This window comes from Aplidium turbinatum, chromosome 2 (assembly GCF_918807975.1).
Source record: "Aplidium turbinatum chromosome 2, kaAplTurb1.1, whole genome shotgun sequence".
In the NCBI taxonomy this organism is placed as follows: domain Eukaryota; kingdom Metazoa; phylum Chordata; class Ascidiacea; order Aplousobranchia; family Polyclinidae; genus Aplidium; species Aplidium turbinatum.
This window is the reverse complement of record NC_137473.1, coordinates 42,990,416-43,013,108: the sequence shown is the minus strand read 5'-3', so window position 1 is coordinate 43,013,108 and position 22,693 is coordinate 42,990,416. Positions and strand designations below refer to the sequence as shown.

Below are 22,693 nucleotides of genomic sequence, written 5' to 3'. Positions count from 1 at the left end.
CTGATGCAGATTGTTTCCGAGAAGAGTAGCTTCTTTTTACACAGAAGAAAAATGATCAATTGAGGTTGTACCAAGCGAGAACTTTCTATGTTCGATCTGGCAAGTACTAGCTCTCTAGCATTTCTTAACAAGATGTGAACCAAAACCTCGAGCACTTTTTATCCTCTTCTAAAAGATCAACTGTATCAATGCAAAGTTTCAAGTTTTGGCTTTAAATTACCTGGAGTGAACCATAGCGAGTTTGGACTGACGTATAACCTTGTAGATTGTAGGATACTTGCTGCTGCATGGCCTATACAAGCTTGCTATTCTTAATACATAAGATGGTCTGCTACCTGGATTTTCGCTACTACATAGGCCCTAAAGAAGATCCTCATTCTGTTTGTGCAAAACAACTTAGACCCTTGTTGATAAATCTTTACATAAAATTACAATGAAGTGGATGTAAATAAAGTAGTTACACCATATGGGCATCTCAGACAACGGCGTGTAGATTTCCATTGACTCTTGCGTAAATTGCGATATATTACGTAGATTTAATTGTTTTTGACGTTTCCCTATCCTAGTTTTTTTTAGTTTACTTTGATGTTGTTCAAATGTCCAATCATTAAATGGGATTAGAAAAAAATCCACATTTCATAGTCCAATCACTTACCGGTACTGAAAACCAGCGATGCTCTTTAATGTCGCTCGTACCGCCCCTTAAGTTTCCGATTCTTTCTGCCGGATTTTCTCTGCAAAGTCTACGAATCAAATTCTTTGCTGGAGCGCTTATTCTATGCTGAGAAGATACAGAAAGTTGGTTATAAATTGATAGAATTGTTAGTTTAAAACCTAATGAAATGTTATGAAAGGTACTTTATATACCATAAAGTTAGATCTTGTACATGCACGTCTTACCATTGCGGTTTTGTCACCTTTTCTTTTTGTTGCTTTATTAAATTTCCACGGTAGGCTATCGTTAGTTTTGCGTTTCAACAAAGAAAAACAAATTGAATAGTATCGAAAGTAAATCTTTCAACAAAATGGTATAGTATAAATAATGTGAAACCAAATTAAAGCAGGAAAAAAAGGTCTGAAAAGATTTGCAGGAAATCATACATTGGTCCTTGTTTTGCAAAACCCCATTTTATAACCCTATATAGACCTAGATCGCTTGTCTATTCTTCGCTAGCAAGGCAATTATCTTTAACAAAGTTTTATAAATTTCTTACCGGCCACTCCACGGAATCAACACCGCGGAGAATTTGTCTGTAAGTGTCCATAGGGTCAGCTGAACTAAATGGTGGATTCCCAGTCAATATTTCAAAGATGAGGATCCCAAGTGCCCAATAATCAACTGCCACGTCATGACCCTATATAAAAACAACATATATGTAGTAGCATTGGTAAAATATCATATAAGTGATACTAACGTTGAGTTCATGCTGATCAGTGCAATCCAGACAAACACATCAGAGAAATTTTCAAAATTTGACAATTTGTGTTTGCTCAAAGACTAGGATATAAAATCTTATTCATGTGTGTGTATTGCACTTATGCAACATAATTTCCACTTAATTAAAGTCAGGGTAATGAAAAATAAATGCCTAAAATGCAGATAGGTACTAAACTCATGTTCAGCAAACATTTCGAAAATTAAACTGTTTTCATGTTCAGGGCAATTAAAAAACACTCTAGTTTTCGAATCATTTGCTAAACATTAGTTTAGTATCTACATTTTGGACTCTTATTTTATTGATTTTTATTAATTTATTTTTGATTATTAGATTGACCAGGCGTTCAACCACTTTGCTCTTGAATCATGCTGTTCTAAAGTCTAAACGATAGTTTTTGCCATCCAACTTCTTGCCAATCTCTATATGCCGTAAAAATTGAACTGACCTTGAATCAATTACTCGCATACAAGCATGGGGCAATGGCAATGCTGGGCAATGAGAACAATTCATTTTCTTTGGTGTTGAGGTTTTGGGAAATTTGACATCTATTGTTTACGGTTCCAAAAGAGCTAGGTTTTGTTTGCTCTTACATCACAGACATTACTGTCGCTTTACATGAAGCTTGCTTATAAATTTTTTGATAAGGCTATGAAAATAATTATATTTCACCTTGTTGAGTCTATGAAATACAAAATTGTTGATTATTATTTTTGAAATTTCAAAATGCATCTTTGAGCCGCATGACGCATACGATCCCGTGTTTGAGACACTTAGCTTTTGTTCTGTTTTTAAAAACAACAATCGCGAAAGGATTTAAAATGCAGCACCAAGCCTCTCACATTTCCTTTTATATGATAAAAAAAATCATTTTTCGTTGCTCGCAACCCTTTGTCTGACTTCCTTCGAACTACGAACTGCCGTCTAGTCATCATCAAGTGTCCGATCACAACCACCTTTCAAACAACCGTCGTGCTCTTGTAATGCAAAATAAACATTGAGTAAACTACAAAACCTTGACAACAATGTAGCCTACTCGACTGCTCCTCTATACGTCTGCATCCACACTGCTTTCTGAAGCGCTGAGGAGCAACGCATATCTAAGATAGATACAGCGCTATATAAAAGCACATTATTATTATTTACAATTCACTTTACTTAGCTTATTTAGAAAAAGCGATTGTTAATTAGGATCTTGTTATTGTTTGCGATAGAACACGTCAAGTAAGTCGACTTCAATTTTTAGAAATTCGTTTGTCAATTCGTTTTACTAGAAAGAAGGCTTTGTCTTACTTTGTTCAACACTATTTCTGGAGCCACATATTCTGGAGTTCCACAAAATGTCCAAGTTTTCTCTCCATGGCTGATTTTCTTTGAAAATCCAAAATCTACAATTTTTACAAATCCCTTCTCGTCCAGCAGTAAGTTCTCAGGCTGTAATAGTAAATTTGTCACAATATTAACCTATATTTTGTTGCTCTTTTGCTATGGTTAAATTTTTCTTATGCCTACTTGCTACTTGTTCTGAAAAAAGATATCACAAGGCGTCTTGATTGGGTTTGTGAGATATTTTGTTTAATAATCCACTTTTCATAATTGCATGTAGGCAGTGCCGGTCTTTGGGGTGTGCAAACCGTACGATCGCACAGGGCCCGCAAATTAAGCGGCCCGCAATTTACTCAGAAAATGCAGTAATTTTGTCATTTCCAATGGAAAAATTCAACAAGTGAATTCAACAAACGAATTAGCAACAAGAAAACATAGAGACTCAACGAGTGCAACCTATTTCGTCCCCTGAACATTTCGTACCCTGACAAGTTCGAGAAAAAAAAAACAACACAGCCGAAGTCGCTGATCGAAATTGCCGCAAACATTTTAAAATTTCTCTCGATCTTTTCAGGGGACGAAATAGGTCAAAGTTTGATTTTGTTACACGATTTCAGGGTAAGAAATCGGGGTACTAATTTTTCAGGGGACGAAATAGTTTGCATCCAGACTCAACATAGAGACATAGCTGTATTTCCGAAAAATGCCAAAGAAAGCATGATCTTATCATGTTGCTATGCCACCGGACAGCACCATTTTACAGAAAACATGATCTTATCATGTTGCTATGTCACCGGACAGCACCATTTTACAGTAATATTCATACCCAAATTTTTGTTAAACATGCTCTCAGAATGCCCCAAATTCTAAGCAATTTTTTAAAATTTATGGGGGAGGCCCCCCAGACCCCCCGCCGCTGGGAGTCGCCTTCGGCGATCACGCCGCCGCCACCACCACAACCAAGGGCGCGGAAGTAGGGGTGCTCAAGGGGCTTCAGCCCTCCTAGAGCTAATTCAGCCCCCCTGGAATTTTGGATAATTGCTTCAGCCCCCCCTAGAAAATTCTGATAATTTAAGGTACATAACATATTTTCAGAAAATTATTCGAGCAATAATTGCTACGATGAATCGATCGAGTTCCTATTACGTGTGATCGCGCTCATCATTCGAAATAAAGAGTCGTCAATCACAGGGAACTATACCTCGCAGTAGCGGTTCCAGCCACCCTCCCTACTAACACGGTGTTCCATCGTTTATTGGACATCATTCTGCAATATTCACTTTACACTTACAGCATAGAACAGCAAGAGATCTGGTTGTTATAACGGAGTGCGGGCCAAACTTAAAGCATTATGCCTTGGATCGTTATACATTCACTGCAGTAATCATGCTCTCGATTTGATTTTGCAAGACGTTGTAAAGGAGGTGAGGCTTATTGCCGATGCCTTAAACTTCGTTCAAGGCAGTTGTAATTCGTGAATCGTCTAAACGTAAATCTTTATTCATGTCGTTTTTTGGTTCCGATGAAGTTGCCTGCAATTTTCTGGGTTTGTGTCCTACTCGTTGGTGCGTTCGTGCTTCTGCCCTCGTTCGTGCTGTTAAGTGCTACCCTCCCCTGTTGCAATGTCTGACCGACATGACAGAAAATAGTGCAATGGAAGGAGACGCACGTGCAAAGATAGCCTATTCAGCTTGGTAAAATAAGCACACACGATGCGGCTTTATTTTGCGATTACCTGCAGAGGTGAAGTTTTTCAGCCTGCAGAAGCCGTCGCTAGACAGCTCCAAAACAAGAAGATCTCCGCTTCTTCAGCTTTGGATCCATCACCAGTTTCCGCAAACGGATCAAAAATCTCAGAAAAGATGAATCCGTTTCCAAGCTTGTGGAAGCAGCGAACGTCCCAGCGTCTGCCACTAGCCTAAAGACGCCAAAGGATCTCCGAGTGAGCAAAACTTCAGCAAAATTTTGAAACACAGAGGAATCGGATGCTTTGTCGTCTGCGGGAGAAGGAGCGTGGAAACGGCAATACATCAAAGCCCTTGAGTTGTTCAAGCTGAGCTTGATCGAAGATTCGACCAGGTGGATCTGCTTACAGCAGCCACCAGAGAAAAGGCCCTTCTGAGCTGTGCAAACGGTGAGGAAGGATCTGATACTGAGATCAGCTTACCGGATGCCATCAGAAAAGATCGCCTAAAACGGAACTTACCTTGCTCAGCGATGCTGTATAAGTGGAAAAACCGCAAACTCCGTTCAAAAGGTTGCTGAGATACTATCGCAACCAAACCCTCCAACACCGATCTTTTCAAAGAAACGTGAAAATTCGTGGAGCTCTGCCTTTGCCTCCCAGTTTCAGCTGCATCATCAGAAAGTTCTTTTTCTGCTCTAAGACGCCTGAAAACGTGGTTGAGAAGCTCAATGACACAATATAGACTTACCGGCGTTGATGTATGTCCACCAAAACATTTTGAACACTGTCGATGTCAAAAAGCTCATGACACAGTTCATATAAGTTAGAGAAAAACCTGAGCGAAAAGCAATCTTCGAAAGAGTGTGAGAACTCATTTCCACAAACTGTCGTTTTCACATCACTTTCTAATTTGTTCGTTTACTTTTTAATTTCCTGAACAGCTGCTTTGTTGTTGCCGTTCTTCGTTTCTTACAACTTACAATGTGTGTGTTTTGGCGTCGTTTTACACACAGGAGGGACCTATAAAAGTTGCTACCAGTGTTAAACGTTCTCCTACACAAGGGGGGTCTGGGGGGCGAAGCCCCCAGAAGCTCACAACACTAATGGCAGCTTCAGCTCCCCCTAGAGAAAAATAGTTCCCGCGCTATTGACCACAACCACCCTCACCCTCCCCAAAATAGCCTACCTAGCCACGCTACTGAATTGGATCATTGTTATTGGGGCCCGCAAAGTAAGGCAAACCGGGGAGTGTTGTCACAGGTTTGGGGTTTTTTGATTTGTGCTTTTGCTATATACAATGCAAGTGATTTGGTTATATCATTCGTACACTGTCCACTTACACTTCCTTTTGCCACTAGGTAAACTTTTTAACCGCAAAAGGATTTCAAGAAAATCAAATTTTTGTAAAAAAAAAACAATTGTGACAACTGTTCTTTTGCACGTTTGCAGTAACTTAAAACCTGCCAACCAGTGCCGCATCAAGTCCATGTGGGGCCCCCGCCCAAATTCTAGTAAAAAGGGCCCTCTTAAAAATGTGTTAATAATATTTATGGTTTGAAATCCTAAAATGTACTTTTTAGCACTTTGGCGTTACGTTTTCACTAAAGTTAATAGAAAAATCCGTAAATTAAACAAGGCTTGTGTTGATGGGGGTGAAGTCCCCAGTTTTTGAAATTGTTTGGAATGTTTCAATGAAATTTATTAATATTCTTGTATTAAACTTGTACGTCGGGGCGTGTTGTCACAGCTGTGACAACTCGCCCCGACAAATGCAGTCAGACAAAAGTTTTAATGGTGGCTAGAAAAGGCTCGCTATTAACTTCTAAAGTGTCAGCTAAACTCCTAACATAATAAGCTATAAAACTGATTTCATACTTGCGGTCAGACTGCTCTTACGAAAGCGTCACACAATTTTGAAAAGTTAGTGAAATTTACATCGATGACCAAATTTTTGATAATAATTTAATTTAAGCTAAACCTGCTGTCTTTTCTTGACTTTGCTAACCTCAAAATGAAGATGACTCTTAACGAAGCACGTGCTACAAATATAGACTCGAAGCAGTCAGTGCAAGTACAAAAAAATTGCTGTGACAACACGCCCCTTGTGACAACACGCCTCGGTTTGCCTTATATTCCGCATAGGGCCCGAAATACCCTAAGACCGGCACTGCATGTAGGCCACTGTACAGTATTTCTAGCTACTAGCCAACTCAGTGACATGATTGTTAATACTTTCAGTTTGACTTTGAAGTCGGTATTCACTGTAGTCTTCTTTGTATAAGCTTCTGGGATCGCAGTTCTATCCTTTTATTACATTAGGTTGACGATGTTCTTTGAAGTAGGCTACACTTAAGGTACTGGAAAGCAACGAGGTTTTGATTTCATCACTCAAGACAAGCAGGCCTTGCACTCCGTTAGGTGGGTTGAAGATGGTGCAATTTTTGATACGGTTTGCGGCCTGTGCCTCAGCATCACATTTGTATGAAGAAATAGATGCCACTCTCCATTGATGCACAATTGAGCAGAAAACTCCGATGCCGGTACAAAGAAAGTTGAGGCGCACCCAAGCCTGTATCAATAGGGACAGGTCGATATGAGACAAGTGTCGGCGTCGGGAATGAAAAAATGAGGCTTGGAAGAATTTGCCATCTATTGATTTCCACTTATACCCGCCCAATTAGCCGCAGAAATGTTTTGTTTGTCAGCTTTATTTTATTTGTCAGCTTTATTTTATTTGTCAGCTTTGTCTTTATAGTTGTCAGCTCTACCAAAAGTTGAGTGGCTGGCACAAATGAGTGTCTTGATTTCTGTCGACAGGAGTGGTTATAGGAGCAGCCATTTAAGAGTAAAGAAGGTGATTTTGCTCTAAAGTTCGTTCGCCGAAGGAGCAGAGCGTTTTTTAGACGAATATCAGTGGGTCGGAGGACAACAAGAATAGGAAGATTCTCCAATGGTGTGTCTCATCACTGTGCCAGGATCACTGCTAATGGCAGTGCTGGTGTTGCGCCCGTGAGCACTGCGACCAGTGCCAGATTTACCATTAGACTAGAAAGGCTGAAGCTTAGGGCTTCAAGATGTAGGGGGCACAAAATTTAACCTAAATATCAAGTAGGCCTACATTTAAAAAATATATATTTGTAAAAACTTTTACCTGGTAGGCTAATAATATAAATTTTCTAGAAACCAGTTCTGATAAAATACTATAGGTAAGCTATTCATAAACAGGTGGTAATGCAAATTTCTGGTGTGTTTATGTATTATGGAAAAAAATATAACATATTTGAAGGTTACATTTTAACTGTTAATTTGCTAATGCCTTAACTGTGAATGGTCATTGAGGAAATTATCTGCTAATGTTCAACAAACTGTGATTTTTTGCACACCTCTATCCTACTTCTTTACTAGTTGTAGTTCTCTCTCTAGTTGTTGCCTATAAATCTACATGACAAATCCACAGACCTACAGAAAAGCACATTTTGTCTCATACGGGCGTTTATTAAGTTATATAGACCAAAACTACGAGCAAAACATTCAGGTAGCTTTTCTAAATGTAAAATCAATTATCAGTTTCGACTGTTTCGTATTAGCTCTAGAATTGCCACAGTTATCCACTTGCGACGTGCGTCTACGATCAAATTAACCGTAACTGACTTAATGAGCCGTTTGCAGTTTCGCTGTTAGCTTTACGATTCGTCGATTACAGTACTAGCTGTTCAGGAAAGAGGTTATTTTTAAGATTTAAAAGAACTGAAAAGGAATTAAAATCCTGTTCTTCATTTAAACGTTTTGTAGTTTTGCCGCGGGTCAAGAGGCTTTACCTTATACCACCCTTGAGCAGTGGCGGTTACTCTGGCTAGATGTTTGGGCAGGTACCGAGCAGCCGTTGGATTGATTGTTTGTCCAGTTCGCGCAGACCACGCACACCATTCGATGCAGTTACTGGTGGCATTGTCTGCAGTATCTTCGTTTTTGTTACACTCACAGAATGAGGGTGGTGCCATCCTATATTTGCGCGTATTGGAGATAAAAAATTTGACGCCTGTATGCAGGCGGTTGAATCGCACCGCCTTTCTTAGCTTTTGCATTTCGGTTGGGCGGGGGCCAGTATCGGAGATGAAAATTTGAAGTCTTGTGGAGTCCACAATGTATCAAGACAGGTTGTCTGCACTAAGCATTCTGTGTATTACTAATTACAGAAGCAAATAAATTGTGATGAGGTTTTGGATGATATCGCTACGAGAAAGGATATGAATTTTTTTTTTGTCAATCTAAGTATATTTTATGATAATGCCGTATTTCATTTCTTATGAGTTTTAAACTAGACCATTTAATGAGAACTTATATGGTAGGAAACATGTTGTAGTAATATCTTGTTATTAGCATTTCTCATACAGGCAATATAAAATTTGTAAGTTCAATGTTTCTTCAAAGAACCCAACATTAACAATAAAATACAATTATTTTGTTTGACTAACATTTCCTATTTTACTGTAATATTTCACAAAATGGTTGCAATTAAATTACAAACTTTGGTTATTTTTACATGGCCAATTTTTCCACTTGCGTGCATATATCTCTACCACTAGCCTAATAATTTACTATGATATCAATGGTTGTTTGTTTGACATACACGTCTCCATGACTGTTAAAACGGAAGTTGAGAGCCTCAAAAAGGGAATAGCCTTGAGCTTCTCTGTATCTAAATCGGTTTACTGGTTTACTAATAATGAGTTTACATTGTACAGTAAGCAAGATTTCAATTGGAAAAAAATATTGTTGCAGAGAGACCATAGCATTTGGTTACAGCATAGGCTAGGTGGCCTATAAACAAGCAAACAATACAATTACTATTTTAATCAAATATAGGGGAGAGTGGGGTTGGTTGAATCGAAGGTTGGTTGAATCACGGTCGACTGCGCTGAGACTAAAATCATTGAACCGAATCAGATGACTTTTTTCGCAAGGCATGGCCATCATTTCAGCATGCTGGAACGCACGAGTTTCGAAGTTGATGTTTAGTTGGTGTTTTTGAGTACCCCCATATTTTATAGCTGTTTGTAACATTTCAGTGTTGTTAGTATTTTTCGTTTAGCGTTAGTTAGATAGTGTGCAGATGAGAAGGTGGAAGTTATTTTTGTAGCCAGTTAGCTAAGTGTTAAGAAATCAGTAATGACGGCCAAGTTCAAACTCAGTGTAAAAAGCTTTTACTCTTATTTTCTGTGATATCGTGGTGGGGTTGGTTGCATCACGTGATTCAACCAACCCCGTTATATTTTAACCTGATGAAATCATTAACCAGAGATTTGTCAAATAATCTGCCAAATGAATCCACTAACACTAACCAATGTGATCATATTCAAACGCCTGTGATGTCACAGAACATTGGCGTTGCTGATGAGCCACCAGCCTCGAACGAAAGCTCAATTTCTGAGGTGCAAGGCCTGTTGGCCACCATAAGCGATGAGGAACCGGTCAATACACCTTCAACCTCTCGTTCATGTCGGAAAAGACTCGCATTGACAAGTCCTGGAGTTAATTCAATGCCATTCAGTCCTGAAATGATGCGTGCGTTCCCCAAGGCTCCTGTCAAAACAGGTAAAAGAAATGGAGGAAGAAAACGCCTCAAGTGTGCGATACTGACGGGCACGCCAGAAAAAGAAGCAACTGAGCATAGGAGTGCTGAGAAGCCTCAAAAGAAGAGCAAGATTCAATCAAAAGAAAAAAGAGGTTCAGCAGCTACTGCAGATGGAAGAGCATGGCTATGCAACCAATGTGGAGAAAATTACAATAACAGTGTTGACATTGACAGAGAAGCTTGGGTGAAATGTATCGTAGTTGGCTCATGAGCTCTGTACAGATGGGCTGTTTATCTGCACAAAATATGTTAAACTGTTTTGCTTGTTTTTGTGGAATGCTATAAATATTTTGCCATTAAGTTAGTTTGTAGTTATTCGAAATAATGTGTTATGTTATACAACACAACAGGGAATTTTTTAAAATGATTTTATGAATGATTCAACTAACCCCAGCATGTGATTCAACCAACCCCGTTATCTCAAAAAGTAGTACCTTTTTTGAAATTTGCATCAATTTTAACTGCTTTGTAGTATCTACATGAAACCGTTTTCATCTAGTAGAGTGTATGTCCAAGTATCAGCAGACCAATTTTTACCATGATCTGTAGTCTTTGGCGCCCACAAGCGGAATAAAACCTTAAAATGATTCAACCAACCCCACTCTCCCCTAGTTATTATTATCTAAACCTTTGACAGCCTGTTTCACCTAAAGGAGGATCATCAGAAAGTCTATAGAATCTAATCATTCTATTTGAATAAGGACCTTCTGATGATCCTCCTTTAGGTGAAACAGGCTGTCAAGGGTTTAGATAGTAAGAATTATATTTGATTTAATTCGCTCTGCTTTGCTTTTTGCTTGGCCTTGAGCACTTTTTGTAGTATTAATAGTTTTCATTGTTCAATTACTATTTTATATATTTTCATTTTTCGACTTTCTTTTACCTTTATATCTCTGTATATCACGCCATGAAAATGGAGATACTCGATCGCTTCCACGACACAGGCTGTGTAAAAGCGTGCTTTTCCTTCATCGAAGTATCCATCGTCTCTTAACTTTGCCCATAGCTCTCCTCCCAGACAGGGCTCCATCAGCATGTAAACATACCTAAACAATAGATTAATGATTATAACAGACCTTCATGTATGTCTGTGGTACAACAAAGCGAACTCTACCAAAGTTTTATCCATGATTATAACTAGGCCACTTCTTCTCTACTGTAAGCTAACAGAAAAGGTTGCATTTTTGCATGAGCATGTCAAGCCAATATATCTTATTGACGTGATTTATTCACATACATTGCTTTATATTTTCAATACAAACGAATTTATTTTCACACAAGTCAGTTCAATCATAAACACCTAAAACTCGATTTCAATCAGCTAGCAGCTGGATCATCTTCAGTTAAGATTGAGCCCAAATAGATTCTATTTGAATTCATTTCTATTTGAATTCAAGCTTAACTGAAGATGATCTAGCTGCTAGCTGATCGAAATCGATTTTTAGCTGTTTATGATTGAACTGACTTGTGTGAAAATAAACTCGTTTGTATTAGCCTAAAAAACATGTAACCGAGTTGTTCATGTCAAGCATTGTTGTGAGTTTAACACTTGTCTGAAGATATTTTATTTTCTTGATTTTTCTTTTCAAGTATTATTATTTGTGAGACATCGACAATTCGACATTCTTCAAACAAACGTTCATCAATTATATTATTTTTTTTACTGCAACGTTGCTTGAAAATATATCAATTTAGGGCACAATGTATGAAGTTACGTTTAACTTGGACATTTCTGAAATCGCACTTCGGTCGGTGAAGACAATGATTAAATTACCTCAACAAGATTACCGCCAATATCAATTATTACGAAAAAATCTGTGAAAAAAAATGTAGAAAATTCCACATTCAAAACAAGCGAATTACCCACATTGTTCAAACCAGCAAAAGATGATACCCTATCGAAGTCTATTGATGACATAATTTCGGTGATGTCATCTCGGCGAATGTGATGTCATATTGACATCAAGCATGACGGATTGAGAGTTGGCTGTCTATTGTGCAATTTTTGAAAAGTCAAAGTCTGCATTTTATGTTAGCAATGTCAGCTGACTTCACATTGACGTCAGCTGACTTCACATTGACATCAGTTGACTTCACACTGACGTATTAGCTTTGAATTGCTTCATACCTGTCGTTCTTGAATGTTTTGTAGAGCTGCACAATGAATGGACTGTTGGAGTTAAGCATGATCTGTTTTTCCGAGTAAATGTGCTCTTCCTGATTTGTTTCCACAATATGAATCTAAATAGAATAACCACAGCTTTGGAATTACTATCACAGGTAATAATTAGTTTGTTTCTCGGCAGCCGATTTGTAGCAAGAATTGACAGCGATAGACACCGTGTTTCGCCCATGAGGCTGGGCTCGTCAGTATCGCACCACTAATTCTGCCACAATGATATTCGATCACCGCTTTACCAGTCAGTTTAACTCTTATCTTTGTACAAATCGGCTGCCGAGAAACATATCGTTGATTGGAAAGTCTGAATGGCTTGCGTGGAAGCTACACCGTTATGGTTAGCGAATCGCAGCTGCTCGCTGTACTAGCGAGTGCTCAGCCTTGTGCTGATAGCCGGGAAGAACGCCCCTCTCTTCACATAATAATTAGTTTGTTAACACGGAAAGTGAAAACCGTTTAACTCGTTCTCGACAATATATTAAGCTACATATCATCAGATCAGTGCTGAAGTTAAAATTGCTAGCTGAAAGTAAACAGAAAAAACTCTTGGATTTATAGGTGTAATAGACATAGTACGAAATGGCGCACTAAGTGTACTGCTGGATTTGACACTTTTTTAAATTATCATTAGCCTAGGCTACATAATTTTTAGCCGTATCCAGCCGTAGGCCTACGACCGATTGTTGAAGATTTAGACTAACTGGACAAGAAGGCAAAGAAGCCAAGCTATGTAATGATTTGCGGAAAAACGATGATGACACAATCCACCTATGTAGGTAGTTTATTTTGCAATACAAACGTCCTAATGTTTGTGAATATTTAAAAAACAAAATGACACAGAAAAATAGCATTTACCGTTACTGTTCTCACCCACAATATACCCATTTGACCAGGACGTTAATGGATCATGTCGTCAAATGTCTCAAAGAATGAACTTTTCTACGTTTAGTCATTTCAATGACGTCAAATTAAGACCGTCTATTATTAGGATACTACATTGTACATTGTAGCGTTCTGCTCTTAACGAGTAGGCTACATACATCTTACCAAAACGAAATATTTTCAATAGGTTTTTAAAAACGAATGTTCAAACACTGAGAAATAACAATTTAAACAAGGTTTCAAACTTTTATTGGACACTGATGACGTTACCTTTTTCATACATTTGAGGGCAAAGCTTCGATTTGGATCTTCCTTTAAACAGATCAATTCTACTCGACCAAAACCCCCTATTCCAAGAACACCCACAAAGTCAAAGTCTCTGAGTGTGTAATCCTTGAAAATAGAAACACGGTTTGCACGTGATAGGGTTGGTCTTCTTTCCGAAGACTCCCAATCCTTGTCTGCCATGTTTCCAATCAGGGAATGGAATGGTTTCTTGTCTAATGTCATGCATCGAACTTTATTTTTTGCTATCACATTTGCTTCTCTCTTTCCATTTTCACTTCGCAACGCTTTTTCGCCAAAGTATGAACCTTTTCCTAAAGTTCGAATAAACGATTCTTCATGTTTTTCTTGCCCTATTTCAGTGACATCAACTTCTCCCTCCATGATGATGTAAAAGATCTCTCCAGTCTCTCCTTGTCTAACGATGTACTGGCCCTTCTCAAACATTTCTTCTTCCAAAACCTCTGTTAGCTTCCCAAGTTTGCTGATCCCAAGAGTTTGCATCAAAGGAACTTTGCCAAGAGCCTGCATTAATGTTGTAAAATAATATGAACAACTTAGCAATTACATAAGTTTAATGTAATATGATTATTTTTTAATCACAATTCTACAAAAGTATGCCAACAGGTAATCTTATTGCGAGAAAGCTTAAACTCAGTAAACAAAATCAGCTCATCATTATTTTAAAAAGTCGATAGTAACGTGAAGTGCTGACGAGTCCGTTATATTGATTACCTGAATCAGTTCCACTCGTTTCGTTTTGGTTGTCGTCTTCATGATGTTTCGAAACATGTTGCGTTGGAGCATCCATACTTTGGTTGGTGATTTCGCCCTCACTGTCGCTGTTCGCCTGCAGTCATGGAGGAGAGCCAGTTCCCCAAATACCGATGGTGGTTTGATGATGTTTATTAAACGTGACTCCTTTAACGATAAAGCCGACAAAAAAATTTTTTAGATATTAAATAAATGACCTTTATACAACTGTAGAGATACAAGTCATCAGATTCACCTGTGTTACTAGCAATTCTCCATCCTCTAAAATAAACAGTCTGTCTCCAATTGTTCCTTCTTTGATGAATGTATTATTAGATGGAGTAGTTTGTTGCATCCAATCAATTATTTCATTGATTTGATCTTCGCTCAGATGCTTCAAGTAGTCATTGATTAAGATGGCCTGAAAAGATAATTCATTTTCTGATTAAAATTAGCTTAAAACAGACAAAGTTTACCATTGGTAGCACTCAGTTATGTGTTTAGAGTGATGTTTTTAATATAATTAAAGAGCGATGTTTTTAAACATACTTATAATATGAAACAATTTATACTGTAATACTGTAATAATCGTCCGCTCCGATAGCTCAGTGGTTGCGCGCCCGGCTCAAAATCACGCGGCGCTGGTTCGACTCTCGAGGTGTGCGCTTGAGCAACGCATTCTAAGGACTGCTCTCCATTCAGCGGCACCTAAAGGATGGAATAATTCCCCGGCAACAACTTTAACAATCGGAAAACTTCACTCTGTCAATTTCGGTAACCGGCCCTGTGTCAAGAGCCTCTACAAGTATGCAAAACTACCAGGAAAAACCAATCAAGGCTTTGTCAATCCGTAGATAAAGATTCAAAACCAAACCAACCAACCGTATACCAAGCACAAAGATCAAATGAAATTATTTGGTTACTTTTTTAAGAAATCTTCTTTGTTCCGGAGTTTTCTGTGTTTTTTTAACTGAGTGACGAATTTTTTGTGGCTCAGGTTTTATTGCAAGTCTTCTTCTTGGTATGGTTTCTGATTCTGTGGGCTTTGCATAAATAAATTCATCAAACAAAAACATTCCAAACACTAAAATAATTACAACATATCAAAAAAATAATTCTCATTTAAAAACTATTTGAATTACTGCAATTTTTAAACCATAGGTCATTAAGATGAAACAAAGTTTCCCGTTCTGGTAATCCATGGAAAATAAACTATTTTGTGAATAACAAGGTTTGTTATTGCGAATGAGTTAAAGCAATAAATCAACATTTCAATAAAATGTACAATATCTGTAGTATAATTTTGAAAAGCAGCAAAACCCAAGTTATGCAGAATAATTTCGTCTGTCTTCATGAGAATATCAGGACAACCACTCACTTTTCTTGCTCCAACTAAGGCATCTTTAGGCTTTTTATTCTCATTGTCACGTCTTAGCTGTATTAGTTGCTGTTCCAGTTTCTGATGAGCTCTTTCAAGAGCCTATTCAAGCAGCAATCGAGCACAGGTCATAGGCACAAAAACTTACTTAAAGTCAGCTTAAGTTCAATAGCTTACATTCTTTCATAAATTGTAACAGAAATCCGTTTACAAATTAACTAGCCAGCTCTTGCTACAGTTAGTAACGTAAAGAAATAGACGATTTACCGTAGCCTACATTAAATCCATTTTATTTATCATTGTAATACACAGTGTTTGAGAACATAGATTTAAGCCTATTACACATAATAAATTAAGTGCTAAAAAAATGACTTAAATGAGTTTAATCAATTGCAACGTTACAAGCAAGCAAAAAGAAGAGTTTGTTTCTGTGTAGATCTTTACAAAGGAGCTCTAGTGTTGACAGCGCTTGTAGCAAAGAATAAAGAGTAAGGGTAACCACCAAATACGAGATAAGCTTTATTTACTAAAAATATAGAACATCAATGCTCAAAAGGATTGGGTAAAACTGAAATAAGATCAAGCTGCACTGGTTCGACTCTCGAGGTGTGCGCTTGAGCAATTCAGGACCGCTCTTTATTCAGCGGTAGTAACCGTCAGTGGTTCAGAGCCTCTACAAGTAAACGAAACTACCAGGAATAACCTATTAAAGGCTTTGTCGGTCCGAGGATAAAGATTAAAAATTATGTGAGCCAAACTGATGTGTGCAAGTGCAACTGCCGATCACATGAGTTACGGTAGGCTACACTTACCTTGTTTGATTTATCCAAATCTTCTTTTAGTTTTTCTACTTCATTGTCACGTTCTTTTAGCTTTTGTTCCAGTTCTCGATTATGTTTTTTTAGAACCTGTTGAATATAAAAAAATCTAGTTTACGATTTTGACTCAATGCTACTAATTTGCTCTAAATTATTATACAGATTACAAAATAAGAGAAACTTAAGTAATTTGATACAATACCTAATTTGAATTACTCTCTCAAATTTTTCACTGGCATGTCCATTTTTTTCAACTTCTGCAATTATGTATTAATACTAGTTGTTAAACATGTGTTTCATTTTTTGCAAATGACAACATTTTTTAGTAATTTGAAAAACATGGATTTCACCGCATCCTATCTGCAGAACACACTACGACTATAGATTAGAAGGGTCACGTAATAGCTCACCTCTAACTGGCTAGTGAGTTGGGTAAATGTTTGCTTCACTCCATTACTTTTAGTGTTTGGTTCTTGAGGAAGAACACTAGGCGGAGAGAAACCCTTTTTCCACCGAGGCATTGCCACAGGCTCACAACTGACTTACAAAAACAAGAACGTTTAGAAGTTTCTGTAGTTTAAGAATTAAGGAGATGTGAGAGTTTGTAAAGTCATTATAAGACCACGATCGAACGAAAATAAAAAACACCAAACTCGGTTTTACTCTTGTTCGGTAGCCACTCAAGTCGGAGACGTCTACAATTAGGCCTACCATCAAAATTGAAAGTTCGATTCTCACTCAAGACACATTGATATGCACCACTGATAATCCCAAATAAGGGTGAAACTCGAGTATGGGCGTCTTCCATTTTTGTTCAATCGGAGTCTTAATGACTTTTTGTAGTTTCAATAAAAGGTAAATAGTAATGACAGGCTACAGTATAGTAAACGCACCAGAAAAAAATATCTTGCCTTTGCCTTTCTTAGGAATTTCAAATCAATTTGAAAAAATGTCAGATAAACAATTTAGTTCGGACTACCAGCTTGCGAAACAGTAGGCCTACGTGTTTAGAAATCTGTCTTAAAGTTAGTCACAGAAATTTGTTTTCTCTGTAACCATTCCTAAAACCTTATAACTGATGAGAGTTGATTGGTGGTGCAAAACTTAAAAATTGCGTGTAGAAGGTTCCACAAGCAACCTTCTACTTGCAAGACCTGATCTTTTCAACCTCATAAGTTCTCTTGAATTGCCTCTAACTTCAACTTTGTACAGCAATCACCTGTTTATAACTGGTCACCATCACAGAAGCAGTCAAAAGCTTAAATCATGCAATGCACTAATTGCAGTGGCGGATACCTAGTCTGTGTTGGACTTCTGTTTAAGGAGTGAAGCTGTTAAGTGCTTTTTCCATGACTTATCGATGAACTCAAGTGTTTGTGAAAAAACATGAACTTTGCTCGCCAACCACAAATAGGCCAAGTAACAAATTGACTCATCGGTCGACAAAGACATTAAAAACTAATTTTCAAACTCAGTGAGACGATGAAGGCTGAAAATCATTTACTATGAAAATTAAGTCGACATTTAGTCAAATTTAATAATTATATAAAACGGTACATTATAGCCTACTGAAACTGAAGCTATAAAAGTAGTCCGAACATCGTGACAAAAAACAAACGCCGGAAAAAACAAAACATTTGGTGTCAATATTTATTGTTAAGTCTATTCCACAATCCACTCAAGTGTTAATAATTTAACGCAAATGAATATGCAACCCTTATAGCGGCATCACGGTAAACATAGTTTGTAGCAGTAGGCAGTGCCGGATTTACCATTATACAAAGGCTGAAACCTTGGGCCTCAAGATTTAGGGGCCTCAAAGTTTGAGGTGTTATCTCGTATATCTAAAAACGTTTAAATAGATTTGTAGAAACTTTCACTTTGTAGGCTAATAACGTAAAATTTTCTGGCAACCTGTTTTAGGAAAGTAGGTAGCCTATTCATAAACAGGTCGTAGCCTAATACAAATTAAATTTCTAGTGTGTTTATTTTTTTATGGAAAGGAAACATAACACAGCTTACAGGTTATGTTTTTAACTGTTAATCTGCAGATGACTTGACTATTAATATTCATTAAGGAAGTTATGTGCTAATTTTTTAACAAACTGTTATTTTTTGCGCTGCTTTGGATTCGAACTCTGGATTAATACTTAACTTCGAACATGGATTGAAAATCACCCTTTTTAGAGCTTGCAAAATTGATTGTAAACAATCATTCAACTCATTCAACATTCAACTCTGCGAATGAGATACAGAACTTCGCCTTATTTCATTCTAAACTAAAATATTTCATCCTTTGCTGGAGTAGACTGTAGAGTCTCTTCCACGTCACTTGCTCCAATTTCAGCCAGGAAAAATAATTTTATTTGAGCTGATGTATTTTCTCTTTTACGGACCTCAACAAGTAGTAGGCCTCAAAAGATTTGCAACAAATTTATAAAAATGATTGCAAAACATGAATCAAATCACTCTGAATCCCATAATTTTTTCACAATTGACGAACTATACACAATAGAAGCTGCAAAATTTATGTTCAAACTCAAACACAATCACTTACCCCAATGCTTTAATTCTCTATTTCAACTTAATAACAATTTGCACTCAATATCAACCAGAAGCAACAATAACTTTTTCCTCTCCTACTTCTCCAAAAGAGAGACTCAACATTCCATCCAGTTTAGTGGAGTTAAAGCGTGGAACAATCTCCCGAAAACCATCACTGAAATTGAAACCTTTTCAATATTTTGCAGTAACCTGAAAAAGCACTTGCGTTCTGAAAATCAACCTCTGACAACTTATGCTGTAACTCTTTAATTATCTGACTGTAGCCTATTACTGATTGTTGCACCAAATTCTGGTATATACACTATACAGTATAGCATGCCTTTCCAAATGCCACTTTTGTAAATTTATCCTACAAATATTACTATATTATACATTAACATATCTTACTATATGATTAAATATATTTGATTAAATATATATGATTAAATATATCTTACTATATGATTAAATATATTAAATATAATAAAAATTCTATTTGAATAAGACCTTCTGATGATCCGTTAGGTGAAACAATTTGTAAAGGCTTCAGATAGTAATAACTATATTTGATTTATCTTACTATATGTATATCTTATCATATATTACACCCGAATGGAAAAGGATGATGATTATTATCTTTACTCTTCCATGAATGAGCTACTATACTGTATTGCATAATTTAATATTTTTCAGGTAAGAATATATCACTAAGTTACTACAAGCTTGCATCTAACTACCCCCTGATTATTATAAGCTATTATGTTCGTTCAGAGGATCGCTTGACTTTTCGTAAGATTATTATTTAGGTTGGTTTGGAAAAGATGCTTGAAACAACTCAGACACTACATCCTTCATCGGCACTACCAAAGAATCTCCACCTCTCATTAGCGATACCAAAAACACTCCATCCCTCACTGACGCTATAAAAGATGATTCAACTCTTATTGGCAATACCAAAAACACGCTGCTATATCATCATGCTTCTTATGCTCTTACATGTGCAGGAAATTAATTTAAAAAACAAAGCTTTTTTAACTATTTTATCTTGATAATGAGCTGCCATATTGTGTATTTGTTCTGCAATCTATAGGCTACTTAATATCGTTGCTGCGAACACATTATTTCTGTATAAAATCTGTAAATAGTCCTTGTTTTGATAGTCCCTTACGTAATCACAATATGTGTGTGTGTATTAGTTTGTTTTTGTGATGTTGTTGGGTTCAGTCGTGTTCTCATTGCTTTAAGAATTGGCGCTCCAGTTGTTTCAGGAACGAGGAGGCGACTGATTCTTAACTAATTCATCTACTTGTTTTAAAGTATCAGGTTTGGTGGCCGTGCTTAACTATATTTATCGATGCATATACCGCAATATTAGATCCTTTCATGCACGTCTTAAACTATTATGGTTTTGCCCCCCTTTCCTTTTGTTGGTTTTGTTACTGTATTTCTTTTTCACAATATCATTTCTTTTGCATTCTGACAAAGAAAAAGAAAATTGAATTGAATTGAATTGCCTACAGTAAATTCAATGTTCTTGAGCTGAAGTTCTAAACAATATATTTAATCTTGAAAGCGTTGTTTTCATACAAAAATTTGCTCACAATATATTGTCTGACGAATTCTCCGAATAGTGTGAAATCTTAAATAACGTTTGTAGTCACAGCACACGACAGAAAATTAAACAAAAAATTCACCTACCGAGTTGCACATCAAACATAGATAAGAAAAAGATTGAATATCTACGTAGGTTTAAAGGTCTGGAGCATTATTCCCAAAGACCTGAAAAACAATTATTAAGATGGTTCAAAAACAAATTAAAAAACCATCTTTTCAACTGTAGCCTAACAACTTTTAATCCTGAAATATAACATAATTATTTTGTTTTTCACAACTTTTTTTAATTACCACCACCTTGCTACCTGTTTCTATTATAATCTAGAATATTCCAAGCATAGCCTATTCCAAAGCAGACTGCCAGGCAGTGGTTAATGTATTACTTTTTTGTGAGTTCACATTATTGGTTACCTATCCTGGAAATGAATTTCTATGGTTGCAATGTAGATTTGCTTTGTGTAAGAGAGGTATTAATGATAATAATAACAGTATAATGACCTGTCATTTTTAATTTGGTATTACTTGAACACTTTTACATAAAAAAATTAAAGATGCTATACAAGCTACTCTAAGAAAGATAACTTTTTGCAATTCTTTGCTTGCAATACACAGAGTGTGTACAAGCAAAACAGTTCTTTTTCTAAGCATGCAAAGAAAACGAATTAAATGACCTTCACCTTGATTGAAAGCTTCAATTCTCGGAAGATACAGATTGTTTCCGAATAGAATGGAGTAAATGAAGTGTGTTAGCAAACAAACCGTTGAAATAATTTTTTTGCATTTTGCGCTTGATGTTTGTTTTAATTCGTCATCAGTGTTGACATACCATGTTAAAAAATATTTCCTCATTTATTATTTTTTATTTTTAAGCAAATCGACTGCCAGTTTCACAGAGTTGTTATCTATTTAGCAAACATACCAGATTTAAACTACGAAAGTGGAAGTAATATAACTGTGCATGACTTTGCAATGTTACGGTTATAACATCGCAAAAAGTTTACCAGTACGGCACATTCGATGTTGACCGAAATATGATACTGACCAAACGAAACGATTTTGTTCCCATTTCGGCTTGAAAGTGATACTTTCGCTGCTTAACCAATTCTCGACAACGTTTGTAAAAGATTATTTCCACGTGCATGCGTAGCTGGGAAGATCGTGTTTAACCGTATCTGTCACTGCTTCCTTTTGGCGTCAAGAGTTACTGGCCGAGACCATCAGGTCTACGTCTCTCTTATTGCTAATTACTCCGTCGGCTTATATCAAATAACAACGGGAAAAAGTATGCCGTTGGTCAAAAGCTTTATCTATCACTTCAATCAATTTATTTCGCAAAATATATTCGTGATTGTGTATTTTAGGTAGAAAAGGTGATAAAGACTCGGTTTTTGACCTATTTTTGCCATTTCTTGGTCAAATTTCCCAGTTCACATTTTATTTTGAAAGTCCTCTTGCATAGAACACAGAATTTCATCAATTTTGTTTTTCCGTTTCTGTGCAAACAGTATTCCATGCACTTTTTGCACTACAAAGCAATTTGCGCAAATAATAAATTACCTTCCTAATTGATGTCTGCCAGCAAAGAATGACTCATATCGCGTTGTTCCAGACAATTGTTCACCAAATCAAACGTCATATAAAACCGTTATGGTCTACTTAACCTAGCTGGCATCTTACGTCATGGAAATTGCTAGAAAATGTCCAAATATTGCACCATCGGTCGTAAGACCTGATGAAATATTGCATTATAGCCGCTTGAACACCTGTTTGAATGACTTCATAATTGTCTTTCATTATTGCGTCACAGTTACTGTCTACGTGCATTTGAGATATCGCAAATTATTCTGGTCATTCGTAAAATTGTTTGTTGGAAGTCAGTCGCAAGTTTAACTGTTTGCTTGGTGCTTGCTAGCTGGACAAATTTTCCGTCTTTTATCCAAGTAATCTGTTCTGTAGTGACAGTTTTAGAGGCGTACGGTGTTGCGTCCCATTTTCGATAGCCGCGGGCTAATTTTACAGGAATACACTTTTGAATAGACGTTTCAAAAGAGTGTTTATTTTTCTGTCATTACATGCAGACGAACGGATTTGGGAATCTTATGTTACAATTTTCCCACGAAGAGATTATGGTTTACCGCTGTGACCACGCGTCAAAG

At 36.9% G+C, this 22,693-nt stretch overlaps 1 protein-coding gene across 1 annotated transcript in view; it reads right to left on the bottom strand.

The window, feature by feature from the left end:
• Positions 1–15,143, bottom strand: part of LOC145786980 (cGMP-dependent protein kinase 1-like) — a 31,059-nt gene extending 15,916 nt beyond the window's left edge. Inside the window, exons 1-9 of the mRNA XM_082598733.1 lie at positions 15,107–15,143; positions 14,440–14,604; positions 14,166–14,351; positions 13,416–13,955; positions 12,213–12,325; positions 10,968–11,130; positions 2,730–2,870; positions 1,215–1,355; positions 662–781 (exon numbers count right to left, since the gene is read on the bottom strand). Of these exons, the coding sequence (XP_082454859.1) occupies positions 662–781; positions 1,215–1,355; positions 2,730–2,870; positions 10,968–11,130; positions 12,213–12,325; positions 13,416–13,955; positions 14,166–14,351; positions 14,440–14,538 (1,503 nt within the window). The 5' untranslated portion in view covers positions 14,539–14,604; positions 15,107–15,143. The remainder of the gene's footprint in view (positions 1–661; positions 782–1,214; positions 1,356–2,729; positions 2,871–10,967; positions 11,131–12,212; positions 12,326–13,415; positions 13,956–14,165; positions 14,352–14,439; positions 14,605–15,106) is intronic.
• Positions 15,144–22,693: the final 7,550 nt, after the last annotated feature.